The sequence below is a fragment of the Aythya ferina genome (genome assembly GCF_964211825.1).
Source record: "Aythya ferina genome assembly, chromosome: 17".
NCBI classification, from domain to species: Eukaryota; Metazoa; Chordata; class Aves; order Anseriformes; family Anatidae; genus Aythya; species Aythya ferina.
The window spans coordinates 7,364,218-7,390,514 of NC_140316.1; the positions used below are offsets into that span (position 1 = coordinate 7,364,218).

The 26,297-nt window shown below is 41.0% G+C and overlaps 1 protein-coding gene across 3 annotated transcripts in view; it reads right to left on the bottom strand.

Moving 5' to 3' along the window:
- Window positions 1-1,741: 1,741 nt before the first annotated feature.
- Window positions 1,742-26,297, bottom strand: part of BCR (BCR activator of RhoGEF and GTPase) — a 102,081-nt gene continuing 77,525 nt past the window's right edge. For all 3 annotated transcript variants that reach the window (XM_084538944.1, XM_084538946.1, XM_084538945.1), the window contains exons 12-23: window positions 26,097-26,172; window positions 25,425-25,529; window positions 24,509-24,583; window positions 23,693-23,790; window positions 22,891-23,022; window positions 14,590-14,649; window positions 14,333-14,442; window positions 13,350-13,489; window positions 11,671-11,805; window positions 10,902-11,007; window positions 9,706-9,868; window positions 1,742-9,139 (exon numbers count right to left, since the gene is read on the bottom strand). In XM_084538944.1, the coding sequence (XP_084395070.1) occupies window positions 9,050-9,139; window positions 9,706-9,868; window positions 10,902-11,007; window positions 11,671-11,805; window positions 13,350-13,489; window positions 14,333-14,442; window positions 14,590-14,649; window positions 22,891-23,022; window positions 23,693-23,790; window positions 24,509-24,583; window positions 25,425-25,529; window positions 26,097-26,172 (1,290 nt within the window). In that variant the 3' untranslated portion in view covers window positions 1,742-9,049. The remainder of the gene's footprint in view (window positions 9,140-9,705; window positions 9,869-10,901; window positions 11,008-11,670; window positions 11,806-13,349; window positions 13,490-14,332; window positions 14,443-14,589; window positions 14,650-22,890; window positions 23,023-23,692; window positions 23,791-24,508; window positions 24,584-25,424; window positions 25,530-26,096; window positions 26,173-26,297) is intronic.

The following is a 26,297-nucleotide window of genomic DNA, read 5'->3' on the forward strand; positions in this document are numbered from 1 at the left end:
GCCAAGTTCTGCTTTCTGTTTTCTAGCAGGAAACAAAATGTGGTTCATTCAGCTCAATGAATTAATGAGCAAGCTGCTCAATGACAATGCATATACCTAGTATCTAGTTCAGGAACTTAAAAGGACAATGAAAATTAAAAATAAAAATAAAATATACTGCAGCACTATATCCTATAATGTGTGCAAGAGCATTCCAACTGTCTGTTAGGAAAACTTTCTCAGTGTAGTTATGCAGTGGATTAGATTGCCCAAGAGGATTACAGAATCTCCATAATTGGAGGCTTCTAACAAAGAGCAGACAAATGTCTCTCTCGGGAGCAGGGCAGGTACAGCCGATCCTGTCACAGACCAATAGCTATATCCTGCAGGGCTTCTGAGCAGCAGCTACCTTAGGGCAACCTGCCCAAAGCCACAGGAAACAATGCAAGTATTGCCTGGTAAATGAAAAGCCACCTGCTCAGGAGTGGACTCTGCAGCAATTTGCAAGGAACATGCACCGTTGGACACTCCAGTGTTGTTCCCCACCCTGCTCCAGCCTGAAGTTTTAATTCTTTCTTGTTACAGAGAAGCAGTTGCTGTAAATGGCTACCAGTTGAATTTGCTCAACCTTGTGCCCTGAGATTCAGCTCACGCCAGTAGCTGTGCAGCTCACCCAGGGTCTTCAGATGGCAGAAAGGAGCTAGGAGCAGCTGAGAAGCACCCACCTGGTAAGCAGTGAAGAGCTTAATGCAGTGTGAGCATGGCTGTGCAAGCAGAGACCCTGGTAAGGAGCTAGCACTAGGGATAGGACACAACACCTTCCAGGCTCACTCACAGGTATCCTGGCAACATTCAGTGTGGTAGAACTACAGAGGTAGGCTTTCTAATTGAGGGAGGGTCATTTTGCAGAAGCTATCTGAAAACCGTTTTGAAATTACATTATACAGATATGCCATGGGCAGGAAGTATTAGTAATACTCTCTGAGTTTCCCCTTCTTTTCCCAGTTTAGGGGTGGGCATGACGCATTTTTTCTTGACTTGTATCTCATGTCAGTGTAGCTTTAACCACTCTATTTTTTTCTCTAATTTGGATGTTGTGTTTGAGACGTGACCTTGTGATCACAATTGGATGCAAAACAGTTTAAGAACTTTAAAGTAGATATTTATTTTAGAGGAGTTTATATTTTATACTAAATTTGGACTTTATTAAAACATAAATGTACTTTAATTGCATTAATTATTTAAATAACATTTTATTTAAATAAAGCACCGAGAGAACTTGATTTAAATAACGGATTCAATTTCCACATTGGTTACCACCAAACGCTAATTTAATGCAATATTTAAAGAACTGGAGGCTGAAGCTGATTTCTTAGCAAATATGTAACTACAGCTAACATGCTCTGCACACAGATGTAAAGTGTTGGGGGTTTGAGACTAGCTACATTTTGAAGGAGTTTTCCTACAAAAGGATTGATACAGACCTGATAACGTACCATTTTGCTTAACTACTTCCCTCCCTTCCACACAAGCTGTTTGTGTATGTCATAATTGCTTTACTTTAATTCGGCAAGAACCCTGTACTAACCTCTAGCTTTTATTTAAGTAAGACAGCTTTTACCTTGTAAAACACGAAATGGCTTTCATTTTGAAACCCCAGTGGTAATTTCCTTACCTCTAGCAAACTCAATCAAATGCAATTGACACATTCAGTTTAATGTAGGCCCAGTTTTTAATTAAATAAAACCCAAAGAACCTGACAAACATAGATACAGGAGATTTTATTTAACATTGTGTACAAAGAAAGGCTACAAATGCCTTAGACTTTTTTCTTCCCCCAAGTACAGTTTTTGTGTCCCTTTTTCTTACCACTTATCTCAGAATATTAAAAAAAAAAAAATCCTGAATTACTGTTTTTCCCCTTTTTTCCCCCTTCCTTTTCTTCCTCTCTTTGGGCCTAAACTGAGAGATGTTTAGCAGTACAGTTTCAACACCTTTCAGGATTAAGCTATTAGGATTAGGTTTTCTTTTCAAAAACAGAGCACTATGATACTGAAGCACTGACAACAGCAGTATAAAATGTCAAAAACAGACTCTGTAACATGGTAGAGTTAAAACAATGCCAACAATATTAACTCTGAAGAAATCCAAAATTATCCAAACAATAACAAGTTGCTTTTCTTCTACACCTGATAATTTAGCACTAATTATATAATTTAATTGTATTTATATTTAAATAAATAGTCTTATTATCTCCTTTCATTGGAATTCTTCATGGATTATAAACACTTGTAATACTAGAGATAAGAACAAACTACACAACCTACATAGGCAAGAGAAGGCTTAGTTTTATGATTTTTGCTAGACAGACACAGAAAGGACAACATTTTCACAGTGTCCTGCTGTGAGCTTGTACTTAAATTCACCATTTCATTGTGGTGTTCTCAGTCATCTCCAACAGGATGATTCCTTACCCTCTTTTTGCTGCCTTGGATAGTTCATAATCACTTTTAGTACTGATATCCCACCTTTTGAAAGATCTGTTCCTACACAGGTAAGTTTTATCCAGGATTCCAAATTACTTAGCAATTCTACAGGTTATTGTATATTACTCTGAAGCCTGATGTAAGATTTCTCCTAGGCTGTGAGAAGCAGTAAAGAAGAGAACAGGGAGTGAATGCATTGGAAGAGGCTGTTGTGAAGCAATGTTCTTCTGCTATGGCAGCACTTACATTGCATTACTGGCATATGGGAGAGTTTTAAGGTATACATCAGTTTTCAGCTACTTCTGTGATCCCTAAGGTTAGCGTAATCCCAATTTCTACCAAAATGGGACTAAAATGAAGGAAATTTGAGCTTGTCTATGTAGATTGAGTTTTGATAATTCAATTAGGCACTGTAAAGGAGGAACTGGATGAGTCTTATCCCGTAATTGCCTTCTGGGCCTCGCTTAAACTGCCCCAGGGGAGATATGAGCCTCTAAGGACCCAGGCCATCTGCTCACTGGTGGGCTCCACCCATTGTGACACTCCTTTAGGGTTATCTGCGGGAAGCAGCTATATTTTCTTCCATACATCCACAGGGACATAAACTGGTTTTGTAACATAAATCATTTTGCAGATTAGAGAAATGATTAATCTGTAGAATGCCTTGGAATCTCAGAACGCCTTACCACTGGGGAAAGAGACTGCAAATATTACACAAACAAAAGCTCTTGTGGAAAATCCAAAAATAATTCTCCATTCTGATGAATAATTTTGACAAGATGATTAGAGCATGACTGCAGTTACAACCAAGCAGTAAAGCAAATACTTCTGCTAGGCTTGGGCACTCTGTAATCATATTAATTCCCAAATAAGCTTGAACAGGTGAAAAGAATAGAATCTTATTTATATTTGCAAAACAAGCCTGCACAAGCCCAGAGCTTCAGCAGTACTTGGTACATTCTGCACCAGAAGACTGGAAATATTTTAGTTTCCTCCAGGAATAGCCCTGCTATAAAGTGAACCTCCTGCTGCGGTGGTTCTACAGAATAGAAGACGTGGTTGCTGTTGGAAAAGGAGGGGGTCTTTCCTACTGAAAAGTGAAACCTGACAGTGGAAAGATATGACGTGGCAAGTATTTACATGGGTCACCTGCATGCTTTTACAGGGGTCTCCTCCAATTCTGCTATAACATGGAAATACAAAGAGAATCAACAGTGGTGGCAAATTAAGCCATTTAATAATTTGCTAATTCTTGGCAGTAGCAATTACGTATTTGCTTCACCTAGAAGGTCTAAATCTAGTGAAGGAGAATCAAGATAACACATACGCTCCAGTTTGCTTTGGTCCTTCTGTTTCAACCATTTTATCACTACAGTATGTTGTGGTATTTTAGCCTTGCAGCCCAGAAGCAGACTTTTAGCTTAAACTATAGTATAACTTCCTGGTTTTGTTAGCATTTTCCTTTGCAGGGGTGTTTCACCTTTGCTAACACATGGACTCTATTGCTCCTCCCTATCTATTGCCACAGGGGAAAAATGCAGAGAGCAGGTGATAAGCTTTGCTTTCTTACCACTGAACTGTGAATTTTTAGTAGCAGAAAAGGATTGCAGCACATCAGAACTGGGAGGCTACAGTGGCCAAATTCCTAGCGTTCCTATATTAATGTTTATTTACTGGCAAGATAGTCTTTGCTCACAGTTATCTGAGGCACAGGCCTTCTTCTGTAACTTGAAAGGAGAATTTGTGTTCTATACAGTTCCAGACCATGTAATCCGAGTGATTCCTAATTATACTTTTTTTTCCAGTTGTGTTATTTTTCTTCCTTAAAACTTTGTTAAAGAGTAATTATTAACTGTGCTTGGTTTAGAGCCTCTGTTGATTTTAAGGATGATGCATGTACTTAATTGTGAACATTCATTTCATTTTAGTTCAGAATGGAGAATTGTTAATACTCACATGAAAGCTCCAGCATCTCAGTTGCACATACCCTATGTTAAAGGGAGTGGACAGTATCAGATTTATTTTTCAGACTACAGTACTATCAGAATGTTAGCAAAGCTTACAAAGAAAAACATATCTGGACTACAGATTTAAGAGGGAATGAACAAATTTCTGACTTATTAACTACACCAAAAATTTGATTAGTCTGATTGTATCCTACTTGCCTTTTCAGATTTTTCTTTGAGGAACAGAATGAAGCAAATCCCTTAAATCTAGCATGAATGTATGAATCTTATGTTATTGCAAGTCCCTGTATTCTTGAAATAAAGTCAAAAGGGAATGGGTAGAGGCTGTTCTTACAACATTTTCCATTTCTTCCAAAAATGTTCGTAATAACGCCTCAGTAGATCAACAAGCACTGAAACAAAAGGAAGGATTAACCGGTGAGGAATCAGAGAGGGTTGGTTTGTTGTTTTTTCCCATCATATTTTAAGTATCCTTAAAAGCCATGTTGGTCAATTTACATTTTATACATACTTGAAAGAATGGCACATTAAGATAAAGAACACGTTGTCATGCCTTCCAGTGTTACAGGGGTGACAAGCAAATTTGGAAATCCATGTATGCTTTACAGAACAGTACATTTGTTTAAATAAACTCATAGAAAACTAACATAAACAACTGTAAAACACATTTTAAAACAGGTAAAATGAATAAACTGTAAAAATACTGCATCTCCCATAAACATACTCTGTGGTTCCACCACCTAGTGGCCAACAAAAAATGTTGCAGTTTTGCTTCATACGGTGCATGCTGATTGCCTTTGATTAGCAAGTGAAAGTCACAATCAAGGCAGGCAGTGGGCATCAGCAAATATAGTGAATGCACTGCTGTATTTTGCCCTTAGCTGATACATTAAAAAATAGCAGCATTAAAATACAGCCTGAAATAGCTTAGCTACTACCTCAACTTGTTAAAATTGTGCAAGAATAAAGAACACCAGCAGCATTTTAATGGATGTGTTTCGATTTGGTTTCGGACACTCTTCTCCCGTAAAAAGCATACATAACACAAAGCTGAGGCTGACCTAGTAATTGTTACTTCTTGACCGTCATTAAAACTCTTTCCCTTAGTTTGCTTTTTTACTTTTTTTTTTTTTTTTTTAATTTAAAAACCTCAGTGTTAAAAAAAAAAATCCATGAGAATTTTAAAATAGTTTCTAAATGCCAGGAAATGGATGCTTACTCCTCTCCTTAAACTGGAGATACACAGACTATTCTAATCACCTGAAATTTTTCTGTTGCAAGTTTTAATGTTTCACACTGACGTAACTGGAAGTTACATTTTTAGGTCTCTCCAATACACTAGAATCAGTGTGAATATAAACTTCCAATGCACGTTTAAAGGGTAATGTTTTGCTAGTTTGCTCATGTTGTTTATATTGTACCTTTTAATGCAGAAAATGGAAGAGTTGGGTTTTCTGACACAACTCACAAGCAAATACATAGGTGTAGAAATCAGAAGGCCTTCTCGAAAGCCAAGTTTTGCAAGTCCCTTTATGTATAAATATGATAAGGCTTATTAAAAACACAACAAAGTTCAAAAAAAAAGCACACCCACAACATCTCTGGGAAAAGAAAAGAAAAGCCTTTTGGAGATTCTTGATTTCTGAAAACATAAGTCTATTTGAAAAAGCTTGATTGCGAAATTAAAAAAAAATCAAGAAATCAATTATCATATTTCAAATCAGTCCACGATTCCAGCATTAGCAGTAAGATGTGCTATCCTTTCCAGCCCAAAATTACCAGCTTTGGGGAAAACATATTCATACTTAACAGAAATAATTAATGGGTTAAGTTAAATTAACTTTTTTTCCCTGATCCACATGCCTGCATGTTAGATAACGTTACATTAGAACTGAGCATTGTAATGAGAGACTAAAAGCAACAACCTGTAACAGTAACCAATGCAAAAGCTATTTTCTCATGGTTACATACTATAGATCAGTAATATAATATTAAAATTAAATTCCTATATAAATAAAAATAAAAAAGTTGGGCAAAAGTAAATTGGCACAGTCATTATGGTATTGCTTTCCAGTTTCAACACTGCAAAGAGCAGCCACGAATTCTAAACACCAAAAGGAAAAGGCTATCACGCAACCACCTGGTGTAATTTGTTGTTTTTTGTTTGTTTCATTTGTGTTTTTTAATTTTAATTTTTTCTTTTTAATGAGGTCAACAACCGTGCTACTGCATCAAATATACCAAACAACAGCTTGGAATGGGTAGGTATGCAGCTAGCAGTCAAAGGATTGTTACAGAACTGCTATGGAAAAATGAGCACAAATACATAAAACCCAAACCACAGAGCGTGGTTTCCTGGTCTGCATGACTTAAGTCAAAATTTTGTAAGATTGTGACTAATTTTTACCTTCAAAAAGGCAAAAAAATAAAAAATAAAAAAATTTAAGCCTTCAAGTTTGCTTGCCTTCATTCCCTCCCTCCCCCAAAAAGCACCTCCTACTATAAACATTTTTTCTGTTTTCTGGGTTCAGAAGTTGGAATGTAGTGGAAATACATACAATAGAGAAGGAATTTCTAGTTGTACATTACATTACAAAGAAGTTTGCTCCCAGACCTAAGAAGGGATACTAAGCAATATTAAATTCCTATAAGGATCCTTACAAAGCATGCAAAATGTTGATATACTCACAAAATTGGAATTTCTCTTTGTTCCTTTTTGAATTTGCAACTTCACAGTACAATAGTTTCTAATATTATGCAGCAGTCAGAATTACATTGACTACAAAACCATTTCCCTTCCATTATTTTTTTTTAATTTCCATTTGTTTGAAACTCTTTTGTCGTGTTTTTGTTGTCTTTGTTTGTTTGGGGTTTTGTTTTTCTAATTGAGAGATTGCAGTTTACTCATCAGAAAACATGAAATTCAGCATAAGGAGGGTTGCTTTCGTCATGGTATTTCCACTCAAATGATGTTGACACCCTAACAATACCAATTACTTCTTTCAAACTCCATCTCTCCCTCCTTCTTCCCTTGCTGATTCCTTCCCTCATCTTTGAGCTGCTCTTTTCTTCTTGCCAGGGTGACGGATGGTTGCCGCTAACTGGATGCTGCATAACTGGGTAGGAAGTAAAGGGGGCTGGAGTACATTATGAAAATGGAATAATTCATACCTCCCCCAAGATGTTTGGCACAACTGCTTCATAGCCAGAACACTTTGCTCTGGATTAAGCAATTAGATTATGCTTTCAGTTCCCTAGACAAATACTGCTGCCCTTTACGCCTATGTAACCCCCGTGGCTTTGACCAAGTTAGGCAGGAAAACACAAAGCTAGTATTTAGCTAGACCTTTTGTACTGCTGTATGTAGTTCCACAGAAATTTCTTCACTGCTCTTATTTAAAACAGGGTTGAAGTTTCTGAAGAATACATGTGCATGCTACTGGCTAGGTTGTCCATAAAGTACATTCTGACATATTTTATCAAAGTATTTATATCTATCAGAAAAAAAGACTTGTAGAAGCAATGTACAAAGGCTCCAAAAATTCAAGTATCAAAACAAACAAACAAAAAAGCTGTTATGATAGAAGTTTGGAGTAAGCAGCCAGCCAACCTGATAGCCACTAATAATTTGTTTTGTCCAGAAATGCTTCAATTATTTTTGCAGTGATAACATCATTTCTTTGGAGTGTTGGAAATTAACAGCCTTCTCAATTAATTTTCATTAAGTTTGGCAGGGTCTAAGGAATTCAGCAATCCTCTCTGGATAGTATTGCTCCTGCTTTTATATGCAAACAAACAACACAATCACAAAGCACCGACTCAAATCCTCCCTGCCTCTCTTTAATTTGATGTATTTTTTTATACTGTAACATCGTTGGGTCTGGGTCCCTTAACCCCCCCCCAACCAAACATCTGAAGTGCAACGTAGGTGAGAGCAGGGCATCTCCTTCCCTAGAGTTTGTATAAACATTTGCAGGGGAAGGGGTGGGCGAGGCAAAAAAAAAAAAAAAAAAGTTCTAGTTGTATGCAAAACTGTTCCATTTCTTTAGAACCCTGTTCAAATCAAGACTTGAATTTCTGAGGAGAGAATCTTAGATCCCAGACCCTTCCCTTCTCTCCTCTTCTTGCAAAGCAATGCTATTTTTGTGGCCTAGAACAGTACTTTAAAAACAGCAGTTATTAAAGACACAGTTGTGATAGATCTTTTAACTCCCCCTCACCCAAAAAAGGGTATCCTATCAAGTGGTCCAGTAGAAATCTCGAAGTTTCTTTATGATAAATCCATAAAATGAGGAATACCTTCTGTCACATTCCCAACAAGAATAACAGCCACACTCTGTGGTGCATTTGTTCAAGTGTCTATTGCTCCTTCTAGTGGAGATTCTGCACAGCTCCATCTCCAGTTCAATTCTTTCTACTGATCAAAAGTAGAGAGATTTTTCTCCTTTCTCTTCAGCTTGTCTCTGGTTAACAAACAACAGAAGCGCTGAGGACCATAATTCCCCAGGACAGGAACAGGCCAGAAATGTCTGAAGAAACACCAGTCTTCTTTTTCTCTGGAGAGGCAGATTTATGCCAAGAGCAGTTTTTTTTGAGTCCTGTTGGTATCACAGGCATTTACACCTCTGTGGAAAAGAGAATGCTTTGTCTCTTGCTGTCTGGGGTAGGGATGGTCTCTAGCTGCAGGAAGTACAGAAGGACTTGAACCTGGAAAGAGAAAGAAAGAGGTAAAAATAAACCCCTTTTAACTCATTCTCATCCTGGGTATTTCGGATTTGCTATCATTCAATAAAGAAAGTACAAAACTTGCTGACGAGCTAACAGCTCTGTGCTCCAATTCTCTGCACTGCCTTCAGAAGGCAGCAAGGGCCAAAGCTGAATCTAGCAAGAATGTTTTTTTTGTGTATCAGTGAAGGTGGCTTATGTGTTGAGGAGCATCGTGGAAAAAAAACAGACCATCCCTTTATCCTAGGCTAGAAATACAGCACTGTGTGACAGTTCTCAAAAATCTTTCTATGCACTAACAAAGAATGCAGGATGTGCGTGTTGTGACATTTTTGCATGTAAAGCTGTGTTAGTACAGATGCAAACTGAACGGCCTGAAAAAACACAGTTCTATAAACAGTCTAAAACGTCTGTGTTGAGGTGAAAGTTATTTATGTTTCTAAAAACTTCACTGAAACACAAAAGACAGCTGAACCACGCCTTGCCAGAGGACTACAGTTTCCCAGCGACTGTCTTCAAAAAATTCAATAGCAGATTTAGCATTTTACCTGGGACATGACTTCTAGTGACCAACTATCAGTCATTGTTATAGGCTGGGTTGGGTTAGCAGGGATTTTACTGTCCTTCTCTGAAGGTCTGAGCAGTGTTGGTCCAAAGACAGTTGCAAGATTATGCAGGGACATCTTGTTGATACTTTCCCTCTCAGCAACCCTAGGAGAAGAAAAATCAGGCAAGGTGGATCTTTATAAATATCTGACTTTGAAAGTGTCCTGAAGTACAAAAACATATTTATTCCTTTTGTAAAAATTTTAGGTATAGACATTCAAGCAAGCACTCTCTCTGTATGTCCCCAAATTAACTGTATGCATAAGCATTTCTTTTGATTTGACAGCCACAGTCTTAAGAGCTCTACAGACACAGCTTACTTGGGAAAGAGACTGGTACTTATTATCTGGTCAGACAAAAATGGGATAGGAATAAAGGAATGTTTTTCATGCCAGTTTTCTAAGTGAGCAACTGAGGCACCTAGGGTAAAAAAATTACCTAAGGGCACAAAAGTCTGCAGCAGGAACAAGTCAAACCCAAATTTCCTGGAATTTAATCCAGAACCTCAGTTACAAAATCATCTCTCATCTTTGCAGTGACAGTCTCTGGTGTGTACAATACAATGTAAATTAGAATGCTGGGTATGTATTAAACACATCTATTTTATTACTATCAAACGCATGGAATTTTTTTTCACAGTTACTACCAAATTACAAAGACATAGACAAGATCAGAAAGACTGGTCTAGGCAAGGAACTGACAACTCCAGTTAGCAGAAGGACAAAACTGGAATTCTAAAGACATACCATGTTAGATTGAGACACCTTTTGAGACAGGACTCACAAGTGCTTAAACACAGACAAAGCTTTCCAGGTTACACTAAAACCTTTCCAGATGCAGGTGCAGTTTTACAGAGATATTGCGGCAGGAATTTGCAGTTGCACTAGATAAGCTCTGAGACTTTTTTATTACCCCTTTCCTTCAGTTCTAATCCTTCTGGTTTCAGTGAGAATGGAATTCAAGATTTAGTGCTTCACTAAACAAGCATGAGACAATAGTTACCTGATGAGCATTCACAGCAAATCTGCAAATGATTCTTTATTTGCCTGATTCGGTGCATATTCAAAGAACAGGCTCTACTTTCCAAAATAAGATTGTTTTAAGCATTAAATATGTATTTAAAGGATCCAAATATTACCTTTTTAGATGGTCCAAAAGGAAAAGGAATGTCACAAGGTTGGGTTCTGGAAGTGATAACAACAGATTCAACATGCAGCTTTCCTTTGCAACAGGATCTGAAAGTGCTACAAGACAGAAAATAATAAAACATTACCATTGGCAGTGAATGAGAGTTTGACTGTGTACTGGGTCTGGCTGGAATGTTAACTTTCCCGGCAGCAGCCCATAATTTACTGCATAATTTACCAAACCAACAGATATGGATGGTCCTGAACAGACTACTTGCATCATGAGTTAGAAGGTCAGAGTTGCACTGGATCTTTTCCCTTTATTTCTTAGAGGGGTAGAAAGAGAATCCTTTTCCCTCAAGCAGTTCAAATGCTTTCAGACATTTCATTAGGATCTTTTCATTAGGATGTTTTCCCCTGCATTAATATATTGCAAGGTATATCCCCTCCAAAAAGGGCTTCCCTGGAAGACCGAATGAGGAAAAGCCAATACGCATAACCTCAACAAGCAGGCTGTCATTCTATTCTTAACCCGCCCTTCAGAAATCTTGACATTTTCAATTTATAAAAAAGCGTGGTGATTGCCCATCATCAAACCCAGTGCAAGATATCATTCCAGAGATCATTTCTGAGCTCCATTTCATTTCCCTTACAGCTTGTTCCAGGCTTCTATCCAACATTATCAATATGTTTTTTGTACTGCTTCAGGAGCAGCCTCCTACAGGAGAGTGTCTTTAACACAGATGCTTGTTATCAAAGGTTATTTCTGCTACTACCTACCAATGCCCTCCGCAAAGTTGGGGTACAGTTCATCGGTAAAGAGTGGTTCAGGTAGTTCTCGGAAGTACAGTTTCAACGTGCCTGCAATGGCATTAACATCCATCTCGCTCATCATCACTGACACATCCTTGTTATCTGAAAGAGGGAAGAGGGGAAGTAGGGTAAATAAACTGCTGGCCTTGCATTTGCTCCTTTGCTTGCTTTGACTCTCTTTGTTTATCCATTGTCTTTGCCCAAACAGCTGAGATTTTTCCTGTTTACATTTCTCTGGATTAAATGAGCTAACTTCTGATAACTGAGAAGTGCTGCACAAATGACTGCAAACAATTTCCAGCTTAAAGTTAACTAGAAGGAAGTTCACACTACCCAGGGTTAGTTATGCTGCGCCAGCAATGGGCCTGATCTGGAACAGGCTCTGCATGACTATATTTATATGCACTTCAACTTCTTGTTAATGACCACAGTTGTTATTCCAATTCTCTGCCTCAAATAGCTTAGAATAAGAGACTCTGAGGCTGTCTAATTCCCCACTGAGTGTAGCTAAAGAACACAGGCAATTCAGGGCTTGCATTTCAGTTCTGATGCTATTAAGAACAACAAAACCACCTCCTTTGCCAAAAACAAACAGGTCAACCAGCAGAGCCAGTGCTGGTTTCATGAAGGTTAGTGCAAAACAGCATTTAATGTAAATGCAAAGAAGTTGTTTGCAAAATATGAAACACCCTTACTTTACTTGCACTACCAAGGATTCATAAATCAATTGTTTTAGTAGCTTAGGGGGATTGAAAAGAAAATGCAGGAATGAAGAAATTTCACAAGCAAACAAACGACAATGAAGAAAGTGCAGAAAAGGTGAATTCAGGCACCAGGCCTAGATCTCAGGACCACTTGCATCAAAAAGAGAGCTCAGTGGTCCTTAGGTCACCATGTGGGGACTGGAATTAGGGCAGAAACTTCACTTTTTGTACCACAGCGATCTGGAGGTGTTTCATCTGCCTGGTTTTGGATGCCTTTTGGGACACACATGTCATTCCTTTAAACGCAGAACACTAAGGAGCACTTTTCTGCACAAGATCAAGGAAGGTTTTACAAATACCAGTATCTGATTTTATAGTCTGCACACATCAATCTAGCCACAGAGTCAAGGAAAAAAAAAAAAAAATCAAGAGCCCTGACCTTACATCTCCATTTCGGTAAACACCCTGTTCTTCCCAGCCAAGCTTAGATTTTTATTTTTTTTTTTTTTAAATTTTGTATTTTTCTGGCTTCCTTTCATAAAATATTCTCAAACAATTTCAAGGATTTCTATTAATTTGGAGACCTCACAGCAATAAGGAAAATTACAGCTTCTGATTGCTGCTGCTTCCCCTGAGGAAGGTATCTGCCGTTTACAAAGCCTTGGCAAGGCATGCAAACCCACCACATCATGTCTGCTGGGAGGAATAACAAATGTGTTATTTGGTATGAGGATCCATCCTGTTGTATGTCTTCGGTCATATCTGTAGCTGAAGAATATTAATAAAACATGCAGCCAGGGTTAAAATGATTCCCTGTGAGAGAAAATCTCTACCTCTTAATGCTTCTTGGGGAACAGAAGATTTAAAATAGCACAGCCATCTGACAGGGAGCTCATGCAGGTTCTCACAGCACAAAGGAAAACATCAGACGCAAATACTTACTGACATCAAAGGCAGCTTTCAGAGCCTGGATATCGGTTGCAACCCCAGAGACACGGTAGATGCCCACCTCCTCCATCCCACGTCGCTCTATCTCCTCCACACACTGGCGCACTATGTAAGGCACCTTTGATCTCTCTCTCCTTAAGAAAGCCAAATAGAAGAGTTCAGTGCAGCCCATGCCCTCAATTCCTGTTACCTCAGCCAGCCAAGCTGGCTGAAATCACCCTGAGATCACCCCCGCCGCTTTGCTGTGCGGACCTCTTCTGAACAATAGGGTGGGAGAAAGTCTGAGCAGGCAATCAAAACTGAGCTGAAAAACTCCTTTTAAAACTGGAGAGGGTTTTCTGAGTTCTCAGCCTGGCTCTGGCTGCAATGCAGCTGCCCAGAGTGCTAGAGCCGGGCCCTAGTGCCCCAGGAGTCTCCCACTCAGCCCAGGTAATCTGAGGATTCCCAAACAGCCCCACACTACATAGCAACACTGGTGCTTTCAGATTAATGCAGTTCCAGAGGGAGGAAATACCACACTTCCCAAACTATTTGATGGAACAAACAGGTTTCTTCTGGCAAACAATTCATGACAAAAGATCAGGGGTTAAAACAATACAACAGGATCCAAAGAACTTGAACGTTTCCGATTATGGAAAGGAAATATCACTGTGTAGTGGCTCTGGAAATTTGTGACCAAGTCAGCTAACTACTGACTAAAAGGGCAAGGGGCATTTCCGGAACTCAGAGAAGTGATATGCTGAAAGTAAACACCCTGGGTTTCCAAGGCTGTGCGCATGTTGTTTTTTGACCCATGCAAAAAATGCAGCTCACAAAAGGTCCGGCATCTCCCTTCTGCAGCACCAGCCATCTGCACTACTGCCCAAGTGAAGCAGACTGTACTGACAAATCCCTCAGTGGGGTAAAGACAGGTGCAACCCGCTGGCTAATTGGCTTTCTAGCAAAGCAATAAGGAGAAATTCAACCCATCAGCTCACTTGGTGACAATAGCGATCTTGACCCCAAAGACCCCCGTCTGCTTCCGTGACGGCATCCTTTTCAGGCTAAATTCTCGACTGGTAAACTTCACCGACAGCTTCACTTCAACCTGAATAAAAGAGAACAGCTGTTACATTTCAAACAACATTTTCTTTTCTTTTTTTTTTTTTTTTTATTAAATGTTGCAATGAATAGCAAAGAAATAAACCACATCAAAGGTGCAGAAACAGTGCTAACTTCTGCTTTCTGTACTTACCCCATTCATTGAGATGACTGTGCGCTGCCAGTCTTTGTCCTGCAACGCCTGCGGGTCCAGCTGAAAAACATGGAAGTTACCATGAGCTAGGAACAGAACTGGGACAAGTCAGCTAGCCTGAAAGGCTTCTGCAAGTGAGCAGAGCTCTACTACTTCCAATGTGTCATTTCATTTCCACAGGAAAAAAAACCACACATTCCAAGGTTTCTCAGGTTTTGAGTAACAGGATGCTCAGATATTGTGCCATTCTCTAAGCAGGCTGATAGCTCATTTACATGGAAAATCCAGCAACATGCGTGCAGTATCTGCTCAACAACAAAGGAAAGCTCTGAGAGAAAAATCAATATATGAAAGCTAATAACCTCACATTTCAGAGACAGGAAGACTGCATTTATTGCTGCAGTACATGAGTGGACAGCCAAATTTGTCCCATCCCAAAGGGCTAGGAGTCAGCAACGGAGAAGCATTTTTGAAAATAAGTCTGATTTGAAATAGAGGAAAATTATTTGTTTCCCTCTCTCTCCCAAGGAGCTAAGGGTCCCCATAAGTCAAGAAGGATCTCCTTTGCTCTCCAATTTCTTTCATAAAAGAGGCTTTGAAATTAATTTTCAAGGTTCAGAAATTACATCAGACATTGAGGATTTGTATGTGTGTACCTATACACAGGAAACCCCTTGTCTGTGCGTGCATGTGCACTTGTATGCTTTACTTCAGTTTGGGAAGCCTTCTCATAGTTTCAACCATCAAAGAAGTTCATTAAACGTAAGCAGTGAAGCATTCAAAGCTGACATGAAAAGGCTATGACCTTTTGTATCAGTTCTCTTGTACTGAAAAGCAGAACTTTTGTGTAATTTGTTAGTTAAAAAAAGCACAAAAACCATCCACAAACATCTGCTCCAAATATCTAGAGAAGGCAAAGAGTTACCTGTCTCCTCTTTAAAAAACAACTTTGTCTTTTTCATTAAGTCTAATTCTGTTTGACCTGTCTAGGTTTACAATAGAATTATCACAGGAATGCCAGACGGACACATATTCCAAAAAAAAAAAAAAAAAAAAAAAAAAAGAAAACCCCACACCTTACAGTGGACACAAAAAGGGCTCTGTATTAAGCTCTCACATTTTTATGTTCTGTAGTAATTTGTAAGCTTTAGATATTGGGCATTTAAAAAGTTTGAATTCATTCAAATGTCATTCATCACAGGACCATTCAAAATTCATTCATCACAGGGCCAGGCCCTCTTTGCCCCTTGCGCACAAGCCTGAAGGAAGACAGAAATCTGCTACATCACAAAAAGGAGATGGTGAAGCTCATGAGCATCACGCATGAAAGAGAGATCACGGCTGCTGAACAGCATCTCCTGCAAGAGCTGCTCCTCCCACAGTACCATACAAAGCTCCAAATACATGGCAGAAATCAGATGCTGCAATCTGGTCTCAACTGGGGAAAGTGGACTGCAGTCTTCTAGAGACAGCTGGGGTTGGATGAGTGAGAAATTATTGTACTGAAATAAAAAGCCAGACTTAAGAACTTTATAGCTCTTGGCTCTGAAGCTAATAGCTTCCAAGGAGGACTCTGTTCCACTGAATTCAGAAGACATAACAACCCTACAGTGAGACAAAGAGAAATATAAAGTAATCCATACAGAGACAAGTAACTTTAAACAAACCAAACCTGTGTCAGGTTCTGACAGAGAACGAAGCCAGCTGAAACAGAGAAAGCCAGCCCAGGAATCATGGCAAGCTGTCCCACTTTGACCTGCCTATTATTTTCACTTCACTTTGAGCACAGAGGCAGGAAGAACACTGGCCCTGCTATTTCAAGAATTCACTAACTAGAAACATGTTGTGAAGCAAAGCTCTGAGCTCCCATTTTCAGCCTTGCTTGACCTCCTTTGAGTGGCCAGTTGCAGGCTGGGGAGCAGCTGGCTCAAGCACTCAGACCTAACCCAGCAATTCCAGAATTTGGAATTTGGAATCTGGCTGAAGAGTCCAAACACATCTGATTTTGCTGAAGAGCAGCACTCAGCTCAAGCTACACTGGCAAAAGAGAAAAGAGCTTCCTGTGGGGGGGACTGCTATCAGCAACCAGAACCCAGCCAAAGCAAGCAGACTTCAGCACCTCCTGAGATGGCTTTGGGACCCTTGGCTCTGGAACACCTGAGGCACAGTAAGAGTGGAAGGAGGCAGCTGCTCTAGACTCTGTGTTGGGAATTTACTGTTATCAGCAAGCAAAGACACCAGGGCTATTTCTGCAGCACAGTTCCTCTCTCTTGCAAAACCCCATACAAAAGCAGAGTTCTCTGCAGGGCAGAAGTAAAAGTTGAAACAATGGCAGCTCCTGTATATTCTAGGAGAGCTTAGATGCAAGCACGCTCACACTTTCTTTCAATTCATCGATAAACGAGCCCAGTGCTGCTGTCAGCTACAGAGATGACACTTCCCACCACCCCCTGCACCACTTCCCCCAAAAGACAACCAGCAGAGAGCAAAGTTTCTCCCCACTTGCTCTCACCACAGAGCCCCCACGAAGCAACAGACGAGCGAGTCAGGCCAACCTTATCTCCGCGCACTTTGTTACGGACGTGAGCCCACAGCGGGATGCTGCCAGCACACACCAGCCTTCCTGTCGAATTGGACCGGTTCCTGTAGGTGCAATTGTGGCAGAAATTCCTGAAGACCTCTTGTAAGGAATAGTCTGCGACCAACAGCTCCCACATTTTGGGACTGCAGAAAGGTCCCCGAGGCCAACGGGCAGCAGTGCTTAGCTTCAGCGCCTCAGCAAACCCAAATAACAGCCTGCTTGCCAAGAGGGTTTGCTTTTAACTCTGGCGGAACAGATCCGCCCCCGTCACTGTGGCTGGCCAAGGTCCCTACAAGTTGGCTAGAATCTAGGCTGTTCTCCCCTGAATTTCCGTGCTGGAAGTTTGGTTCCTTTCAACTACTGCATTCTTTCCCAGAAGCGAGAGGAAACCATTTCTGAAGTGTTTGGTTTCCTATGAAGAGGAATCATGCTCAGTATTCCTGAAAACTTGACCTCCAGCTGCCTAAAAAGTCATCTTGTTAAGCTGCCAAAATGGCCCTGCTGATCGTGCAGTCACAGCTAATCCTCCAAGTCAGACACAGTTTTCTGTATGCTTTTAGAAAGGAGTCACCAAGAGTGTTTTATTTGTAGCAGAGACTGCTTAAGATTTCAGGGAAAGGAGGGTTTTGAATATTTGCAAAAAAGTTACAGGAAGATTCCAGCATGGCCTGGGTTATTTAAGCCAGCAGGAATTACCAGTTACAGATAGATAGTGAACAGGGAACTCCTACCACTGTACAAAACAAAAGCAAGTCAATAAGACATTAAAAATATGAGTCAAAGCCCAGCTCTGTCCCCACAGTGAACGTCACATGGCTGCAAAGAGCAGCAAAGGCAGTGCCCTGCAGCTGAGAGCTCAGAGAGAGACACTTCCTTGCTGGGTAACAACCGAGGCTGAGCAAGGACTGCTGCTGTACGTGCTGCCACCCCTTGCTCCCTGATCTCTGCACTCTGTTGCAGGGCCGGAGGGACCCCTGTGCTCCCCTCCTGCGGGCTGGCTCTTGGCAGAGAACAGCTTGCTCCGAGTGGAGACAGGTGGGGAGCACGAGCACTGGGCAGGGGGTCTGGCTGACCGGTGCCAGCCGTGCATAAAGCACTGGCAAGAGCAACAGCAATAGAAAACACCTCAGGCACAAATTTTTAAGTAACAAAGCCAAATTAATGGAAACTAATAACAAGAGAAAAGCTCGAATAAGTTCTCAGCAATACTGAGTGAAACAGGAAGATCAGGTCTCACAGTCTGATAAAATCACAGTTGGAAATAACAGAGTCAACAGGAAGCACAGATCGTCATTTACACTTGGAGCAAGCTTTTGGTCCTGGGCCCTACAGACGACTGACCTTCTAAGGCCAGCAAGAGCAGCAGCAGGAAAGGGCTGCTGGAGCAGACAGGTTACAGACCAGACCGGAGACAAAGAGTTAGCAAGCATGATGCTCCAGCATGCAGAGAGCCTGTGACAAATGGGGTCATGCTGTCTTTTGGCCTAATTTGGAGAGCAGTGACCTGGAAGAAGGAACACCGAGTGAGAGAATGCAATGGCATACAGAGTGCCAAAAGGAGGCTACTCCACTCGAGCACACAGCACTCTCTTTACCAGCCCGAGGAGCAGCCAGGCACTGTGAAATGGCTGCCTCTGCATTCATTTGACAGTGAAATTTACTGCACCTTTAAATATTTCCTTCAAACAGTTACTTGGTTTGAGTGACGAAAGGCCCTATTCTCATCCCCACTAAAACCACGACAGATTGTGTTGTGCTTCTACAACCGAAGCACATAGGACAGACCTGCTAAGAGCCTCGTGGGCTCATTCGCGCAGTCCCCACCACAAGCACATGCTGCACAGGAAAAATACAGACTAGGCTGCGCTCCCCTGGCACCTCCAGTCCTCTTGCGGCCTGTTTTTTGGCATTTGCAGCGGCAAGCTACAGCCCCAAATTCACTAATGAATCAAGCAAATGGCTCTCTGTATCCTGCACAAAACACAATAGAACAAAGCAGCTTGGCACCACGGGGATTTCTGAGTGCAAGGTTCTAGCACTCATAGCAACTTAGCACTGAATTAAGACAGACAATTAGTGTACAGAAGTCAGCAGAGGCTGAGCGTGCAGAACACAAAGTGATGGGGACCTGGGAAAAAGGTGAACTGAGGACACTGGTCAACAGCAAATGCAAGCCAGGCACTAAGCAGGCAGTCTGTGCTCTGCCTTAAGAAACCACCACAGAGAGCTTGCTGATTTATTTTTTCCCCCCCCAAAAAAAGAGAAAAGATGACACACAGAAAGAGTGAAAGAAAAAAAGAACAACGATGCATCAGTGGAAGTGAAATGCCTGGCAGCAAGAACTGAGGCAACCTTAAAGTTAGTGTGTTTTATGTTATTTACTCGCATTACTTCCTCCCTTTATTCAATCTCCCTGGCAACTTTACACTCCATCAATTTTTAATTGTAACTGATGTGACATACATGTTGTCGGAGTCTCATTGCTGCTGGAAACTCCCAGTCCAGCCACAACCCCATTCTTCTCAAAGCTCCCCACTGACATGTTAATCTTTTCCGCCATCACGCTTTGGATATGACCCATTGCCTTCTTCATTTCCACCCAATTTTATTGCTGGAATACTGTTCTGCATGAGCAAACTGTTCAAATGAACTCAAGTGTGTAAAAGGTTTTCTGAGTTGACACTTTGGAGGTAGTGCATGTGACTATGTTTTACATGGAAAACAACCTAGATGTCTGCGATTGCCATGTGCGCTGCTATGAGACGCCCCAGATAATTAAGCAGATAAGAGTGATTGTTTTGCATGGCAACAGAGGAATGGTGGCGGGTTGCTACCACTGAATGACTGATCTAAGGTCATATCCTCTCCGATTTTCCAGCACTCCTGCGAGGGAGAAGGAAACAATTTGTCTGAGCTGATCATGCAGAAATTAAAAAAAAAAAGTAACAAAGGAAGCCGCACATCTAGGAGGCACCAACTGGAGGAGATAGATCACAGGATGAAGCATCAGTTTACTCATGCAGTCTGTTCCCAGTGCTGAGGCCAGTTTTGCTGACATATGTGCTTGCCTGGATGCAGAGTCTCAAGACCAAACAAAAGGCTGCTACACTCAAAACATGTGGAGGTGCCTGCCACAAGAAGTACAAATTCAAAGAGCAAAAGGGCCAGCCACCCAAGTACCAAAGATGGATTGCAAGGTAGCAACAGAAAGAAAAATAGTTCAAAATGAGGGGCAAACTCATGCTTAAAACTGAACTAAGCCTCATGCTTCCTGCTATAAAATTATGTCTGTTTCCCCCCCTACCCCAAACTCCCCAACAATCTTGGTTTCATTGTACCCAGCAAGGCCTCCTTCTCCCTGTGTATTTCTCTGAAATATAAGAGAAGCCCCCACACATGCATAAACACTAGTGAAACAGCTGCACATCCAGTGCTGCCATTCCCAGGTCTGATGAGGATTTCACTTCTCTGTGTACCAGAGGTGCTCCCATATTAAAACGTTATGGTTTTACTTTTGAGGGGAAAAACTTGCAGATTGGCAAGCCTCAACACTCTTCAATGTGGCTATAAAAATAGGTAAACAAAATATTCTATAGAAAGAAAAAAATAGAAGTAATGGGAGCTATTAAAATCACTGCCCATTCCTGGAAGCTTCTGACTACACGGACCAATTTTCAGTTTTCCTTCCTCCAGTGCCGTTATGTCATGGAGAGATTCAGTAAACGTTTCACAGCCAAAACAGCCCTCGTCTCCTTGATGCATTGTCTTCATCTTTGCAACCCAGAAAACTTGGTGAGTCAGAAATCCCAGACTGGGAAGTTGCAGATTTACAATAACACATGGCTTAACAATACATTACGATTTAGCCAACACAGAAATTTTCCTGTTTTCATAGCAGGAACATGCAGACATGATTCTTGACATTGTCAGAGTTTTTAACTATAAGGAATTTTGGAAAAAGCTCGCCTAACTTCACAGACCTTGCCTTTAGGTAGGCTGGACTTTGGCCGAATAACAACAGTGACAACAAGAAACCACAGATAAAAACAAAATGGAAAATCCTGCATACACTAGAATTTCTAAAGAAAACAAAACAACGTAAAAACCTGGGAAAATCCTGAAAGAAAATGAATATACAGCTATGACAGGAAAAGATGACGACAGCATTAATACAGCTAACTCTAAGTCACAGATTCTTAACACAGATTAATTTAAGTATAAAATGCTTTAACAAAATGTACATGTTCTGTGCATAGAAATGCCTACTCTTGTGGGGAAAAATGTTCAAAAACTTAAAATCTTGTATCACTCTATGTAAAACATTTGAAGAATTTACAGGGTCAGTGATTCCAGAGTTCTCTAATGAGAGCACACAAATCTCCAGGGCATTTTAGGGCTGAAAATTTGCTTTTTTGTAGTTGCTCAGCTCCACAGAAAATCAGCTTTTGTCAGCAGAAGGGACATGCTTATCTCTGATTAGCCTGAGAGATGTACATGGGAGTCACCCTGTACTTGAAAACATAGATACAAACCAAGACATCACTTCAAACACCCACCATGCATTTGGTGGCAAGGCTCTCCCTGAAAATAGCATGGCAGCTTTGGGGCTGCAAGGAGGGAGGGAAAGGAACAGACCTCATGAAATTCATTTAGACAACAAACCCTTCTAGAGAAACAGTGAGATACAATCCTGCAAGCCACCCTCAATCAGAGCTGTTTCTGAAATCCCACAAATGACCTCAGCTTGTGTGATCATCACTCAAACGCTGGAGAAAGCTGACATCTAAGAAGTGACGAAGAGCTAAAGGCAAATGAAGGAGAACTGGGGATATTTTTCAGTGTGCCAGTAAGGAAAAGATATCTGGGCAGGGTCTCTGCTGCTTACAACAGCCAGTCCAACTTAAAGAATGCATCCTCAGAGCAAATGTTCAAACACTCCCCCTAAAGCTGTGCACAGACAGTGCAACAATCTGGAGGAAGAGCAGGAACACATGTTCACCATGACATCCTCCACTGAGGGGCCCTATTTCTCCTGTATGGTGCTTTAGTTCTTTATCACACAGCAGCTCCCTGAGAGCAGCATCCGCTTGCAATCATCTCATCGCCTCCCCTATCATATTGCAAATTTGCCACAGAGACAAAGTGTCCCATGCTGATTCACAGTGGTGGAAAAGTTCAAATAATCCATTTATCTCAGAGGCAGCCTGTTGTCATGGACACTAAACTCTGGACACGGCAGTTATCAGGACAATAAGCCTGTCCTCCAAGGCCTCGCTAGCACATCAATCAACTTCTAGCACATAGGGAAGATAGCGTTCCTTCAGCATGTTTTACGGAGGGGATAGTATATTCATTACTTCCTCTTTTGTCACAAATGGAGTATCCTCAACAGTGCCCAGGGCTCAGTGACCATGTAGTTACTGTATGCTCTGCTAGATGTTTTGAATTTAACAGAGAAATCAGAGATCAAAATTAATTTTCTTCTGAAAAAGCATCTTTTCTACAAAGATATTGAAGTAGACATGGGGACAAGACAAGAGGGAGAAGGCTGCTGACTTCCCGCCTATGAATCACACTGTATTCCTCACTGGTTGGAGGAAAAAATCTCCATGATTCTCAAAATCAGAAGGTGGAAAAAACCTCTCTGGGGCACTTCCATATTCAAAACCCAATTATGATTTGCAGTAAGGGTAGCAGGAATTAGTTAAGCACAGTCTTACCTGGATCTGTCCTTTCCCCATTATGCGATCTGTGCTTTCTCCATCCTCTTTGGTGAGCTTCATTTTGTTGTAGCACTTTTCATAGCACAGAATCCGCAGAGTTTGTGAGCCTTCCAGCTCAATTTCAAACTCCTGCAGGGCACCAGGAAAGGAAAGAGCAATGAATACACCACAGCAGGACACCAGTCTCTTAATAATGAATAGAATCTCCTTAAAACTCATCAGGAAGGAGCACTTCAGGTCTGACAAAAACCTCCTCCCTAATGCAGGCAGTCTAGGATTAAACTGGAATTGTATTTTGCATATACAAGATGGCCAAATCAGAGACTAAGATGCTTGACTCCTTAGCCAGGTTTCAGTAACACATCATTCAAAGAAACAAATTCACCCATGTTCCGTATATTTAATTTTGCTCTCCAGCAGGTTTGCAAGTTGGCAATAAACAGGTATAACGTCTAATTCTTCCCACTCATAACAAATAAACAAGGACACATCCAAAGAAACCTCCTTTTTCAGTGTATTTTCACTGATGTCTTAAAAAATAATCATACTTACCTTTTTAAATGATGAAATGCTGGACAATGCAAGACAAGTTTGTACTGAAATCTTTGTTTAGCTATCCAAGAAAAATCTGCCACAAGACCTGAGAGCCATGTGAACCTGCTAAGGATGTGCTGAGAGGCAGCACATGCAGCACAAGTCCAGAACATGCAGCATGGGCTGTGGACAAAATGTTCTTTCATTTGTAGTTTTTCTGCTCATGAACTGATGGAACAAGCCACATTAAGAAAACTCAACCTACCTCGTTCCAGTTGGGCTCCGTGGTGTCTCTGTAAACTCTAGTTTTAGCCTTGTTCACGAAATACCCAAAAGAATCCACCTCTAATGTGCAGTACAAATCTGAGGAGGGAAGGAAGATGCAGAAACGTTATATAAATTTCTAGGAACTCCTATCTTTTCCCAAGTTTTAGGGTGTTACTTCATTTATATCTTCTGTGTATTAGCAGCTGTAGCACTGGCCAGGGCAAATTTTGTCATCTGGACCAGCAGAGTTGCTTTTATGCAGTTGAAGTACCAGTACAGTGGTATAAATAACTTCATCATAGACAAGCCCTTCATCTATAACATGAGTCTGTTGTTTGCTATCATCCAATATTTCCCAGGTCAATCCACAATGAGCAGACGGTGTACACCAATGAGAAATGAAACTTCCCTAGGTAGATACTGGATCTCATCAACCCATCAGAGCTGATTTCACTGACAATGGCATCAGCATAATATTCCTCAGAGACTAGGTTAGGGGCTAGCCATCAAAAACTCATTATCTCCACAAAGTGATTAACTGTATGGTATCTAGTGTTTTTGAAGGACTAGTAGAAAGCTGCAGACATTGACCCTATTTGTATGTTTTAAGTTATGTTAGCCAGCTTCATTGCATTCCCCTAAATTTATACCAATATTCTGACTTCACTTCCAGTTCTCCAAATCACCTCCTCACCATCATCCCAAATGCTGCAATCCTAAATCAATCCACGACCAGCTGTCACAGCACCTGAATTACCTCACCCCTACGATCGAACCTTGATCAACACCTCTGTATTAAAGAGCTGCAACTCACTTGAACTTTGTTTGAATCCTGTGGCAGAGTGGACGATCACATTCAGGAATCCGTAGAGACCTGGGGATTCATCATCTGAACAAAAGAGGCAAGGAATTCTGTTAAGTTCACAGAGAAGTCAAGAGAGGACAGTGATGAGCTGATTTTACACAAGTTTATGAGCACAGGTTTACACAGGTTTATGTTCCTAAAAACAAATGTGGCAGGAGCATTTAACCTAGCTGTTTTACTAAAAAGAGAAGGGGATATTGTTCCAGGTTCAGTGTCTATTTCACCTGTAATGTCTTCTGGCAGTTTTGGGGTTTTACAATGCCACTTTTGGGGTCAGCATGACAGCATGGAAGAGATTCAAAGGAGAAAAGTAAAAATAAAAATGCCATATCTATACTACCGGGTTACACAGTAATAAACGATGGCCTTTGACAAAGTTTTGACCGAGGCTAACCAGAATTCTTCCAAAGGATTCCCAGGCATAGTTCAAAGGTGTCCCAAGCCAGGGCTCTAACAGGCATGCACATCCCTGGCGTGATGGCTGTGTGCAAAATCTATTTAGTAATCAGTGGATACATATTGGAGGATGTCCAGGAATATTTTACTGATTCAGATGAAGCCATATAATTTGGAGCTTGTTTTCTTCTTTTTTGTTGTTGCAGCAAACATTGGGATCACTAATTGCTTTCGCTTCTGCTGTTCTCTTTTCGCATGCTATCATCTACTTCAAGTAAGCTACAAAAGTTGGCTACATAAGGTCTCAGCTTTTGATTTACAGGAACCATCAGTTTGTAAATCATCACCAGGCTGAAGCCTGTAGCAGATAGAAGCAGTAAAAGCAAGTCTAGGGGAAATGCACAAAGGCAGACACAGATATATTTTCTTTGCAGATACACCATAAGAAAGCACAAACTAGAGGTCTCACCTTCCTTGTTGATAGTGAGGGGAATGTTGTGGACTGTTTGAAGTTTCACACAGGAGTTGGTCAGCATCTGAAGCTCCACTGATGTGAGCGAGAAGCTTTTAAAGCCTGCCATGGAGATTCAAAGGAAGAGGAATTAAAATTCAAAGCAAAAGCTGGGCTCTCTCGTTTTGGACAGAATACCTGCTCCCTAGACATTGCTCAGCAATAGGACCATGGTGTTCAGGTCTGTACTGCTGCTGCAGCCCATCTCCATTTAGGGCATATTCAGCTCTGTTTAGGGCACATTCATTTAGTCCTTGGAGTGAAATGTCTCAGTTGTTCAAAGGAAGCAAGGGGCACTCATATTCTTGCAAAGCCAAAAACCAGCCATGCCAAAATAAAAGTTTCTTTGGACTAAAGCCAGGTGAAAGGGTGCAGCTGTTCCCTCCACCTGGAGCTGCACAAATCTCTGGGGTAAGTTGGACAATCTCTCCCCGCACATTCCCTACATGGTACTATAGTCAAAGTTTCCCTAAAGAGGCTCAAATATGCAAGACAAAAGACATCCACGTTGCACTATGAGTTTCAGTGCGTGGTCCTCTTTTCTCAGGAAACTCTGCCCAGACCTCACCCTCTGGATTCCTGCTCTTGGATCACAGCACTTGTACCAATGCCCAGCTGAGGGTCACTCACATTTCTTCTGCTGTTCACGGATGTTCTCCCTCCACTCTGCCCTTTCATAGTCCGATGAAATGAGGAACGTGTAACTCTACACAGGAAAACAGAAGAACATTATTAGTCTGACATGCCATTGAGAGCAGACCCTCCTCCAATATCTGCAGTGAAAATTCTTAGCTATATTGTCCTTCTAGTACTACTGCCACTTGCCCTACA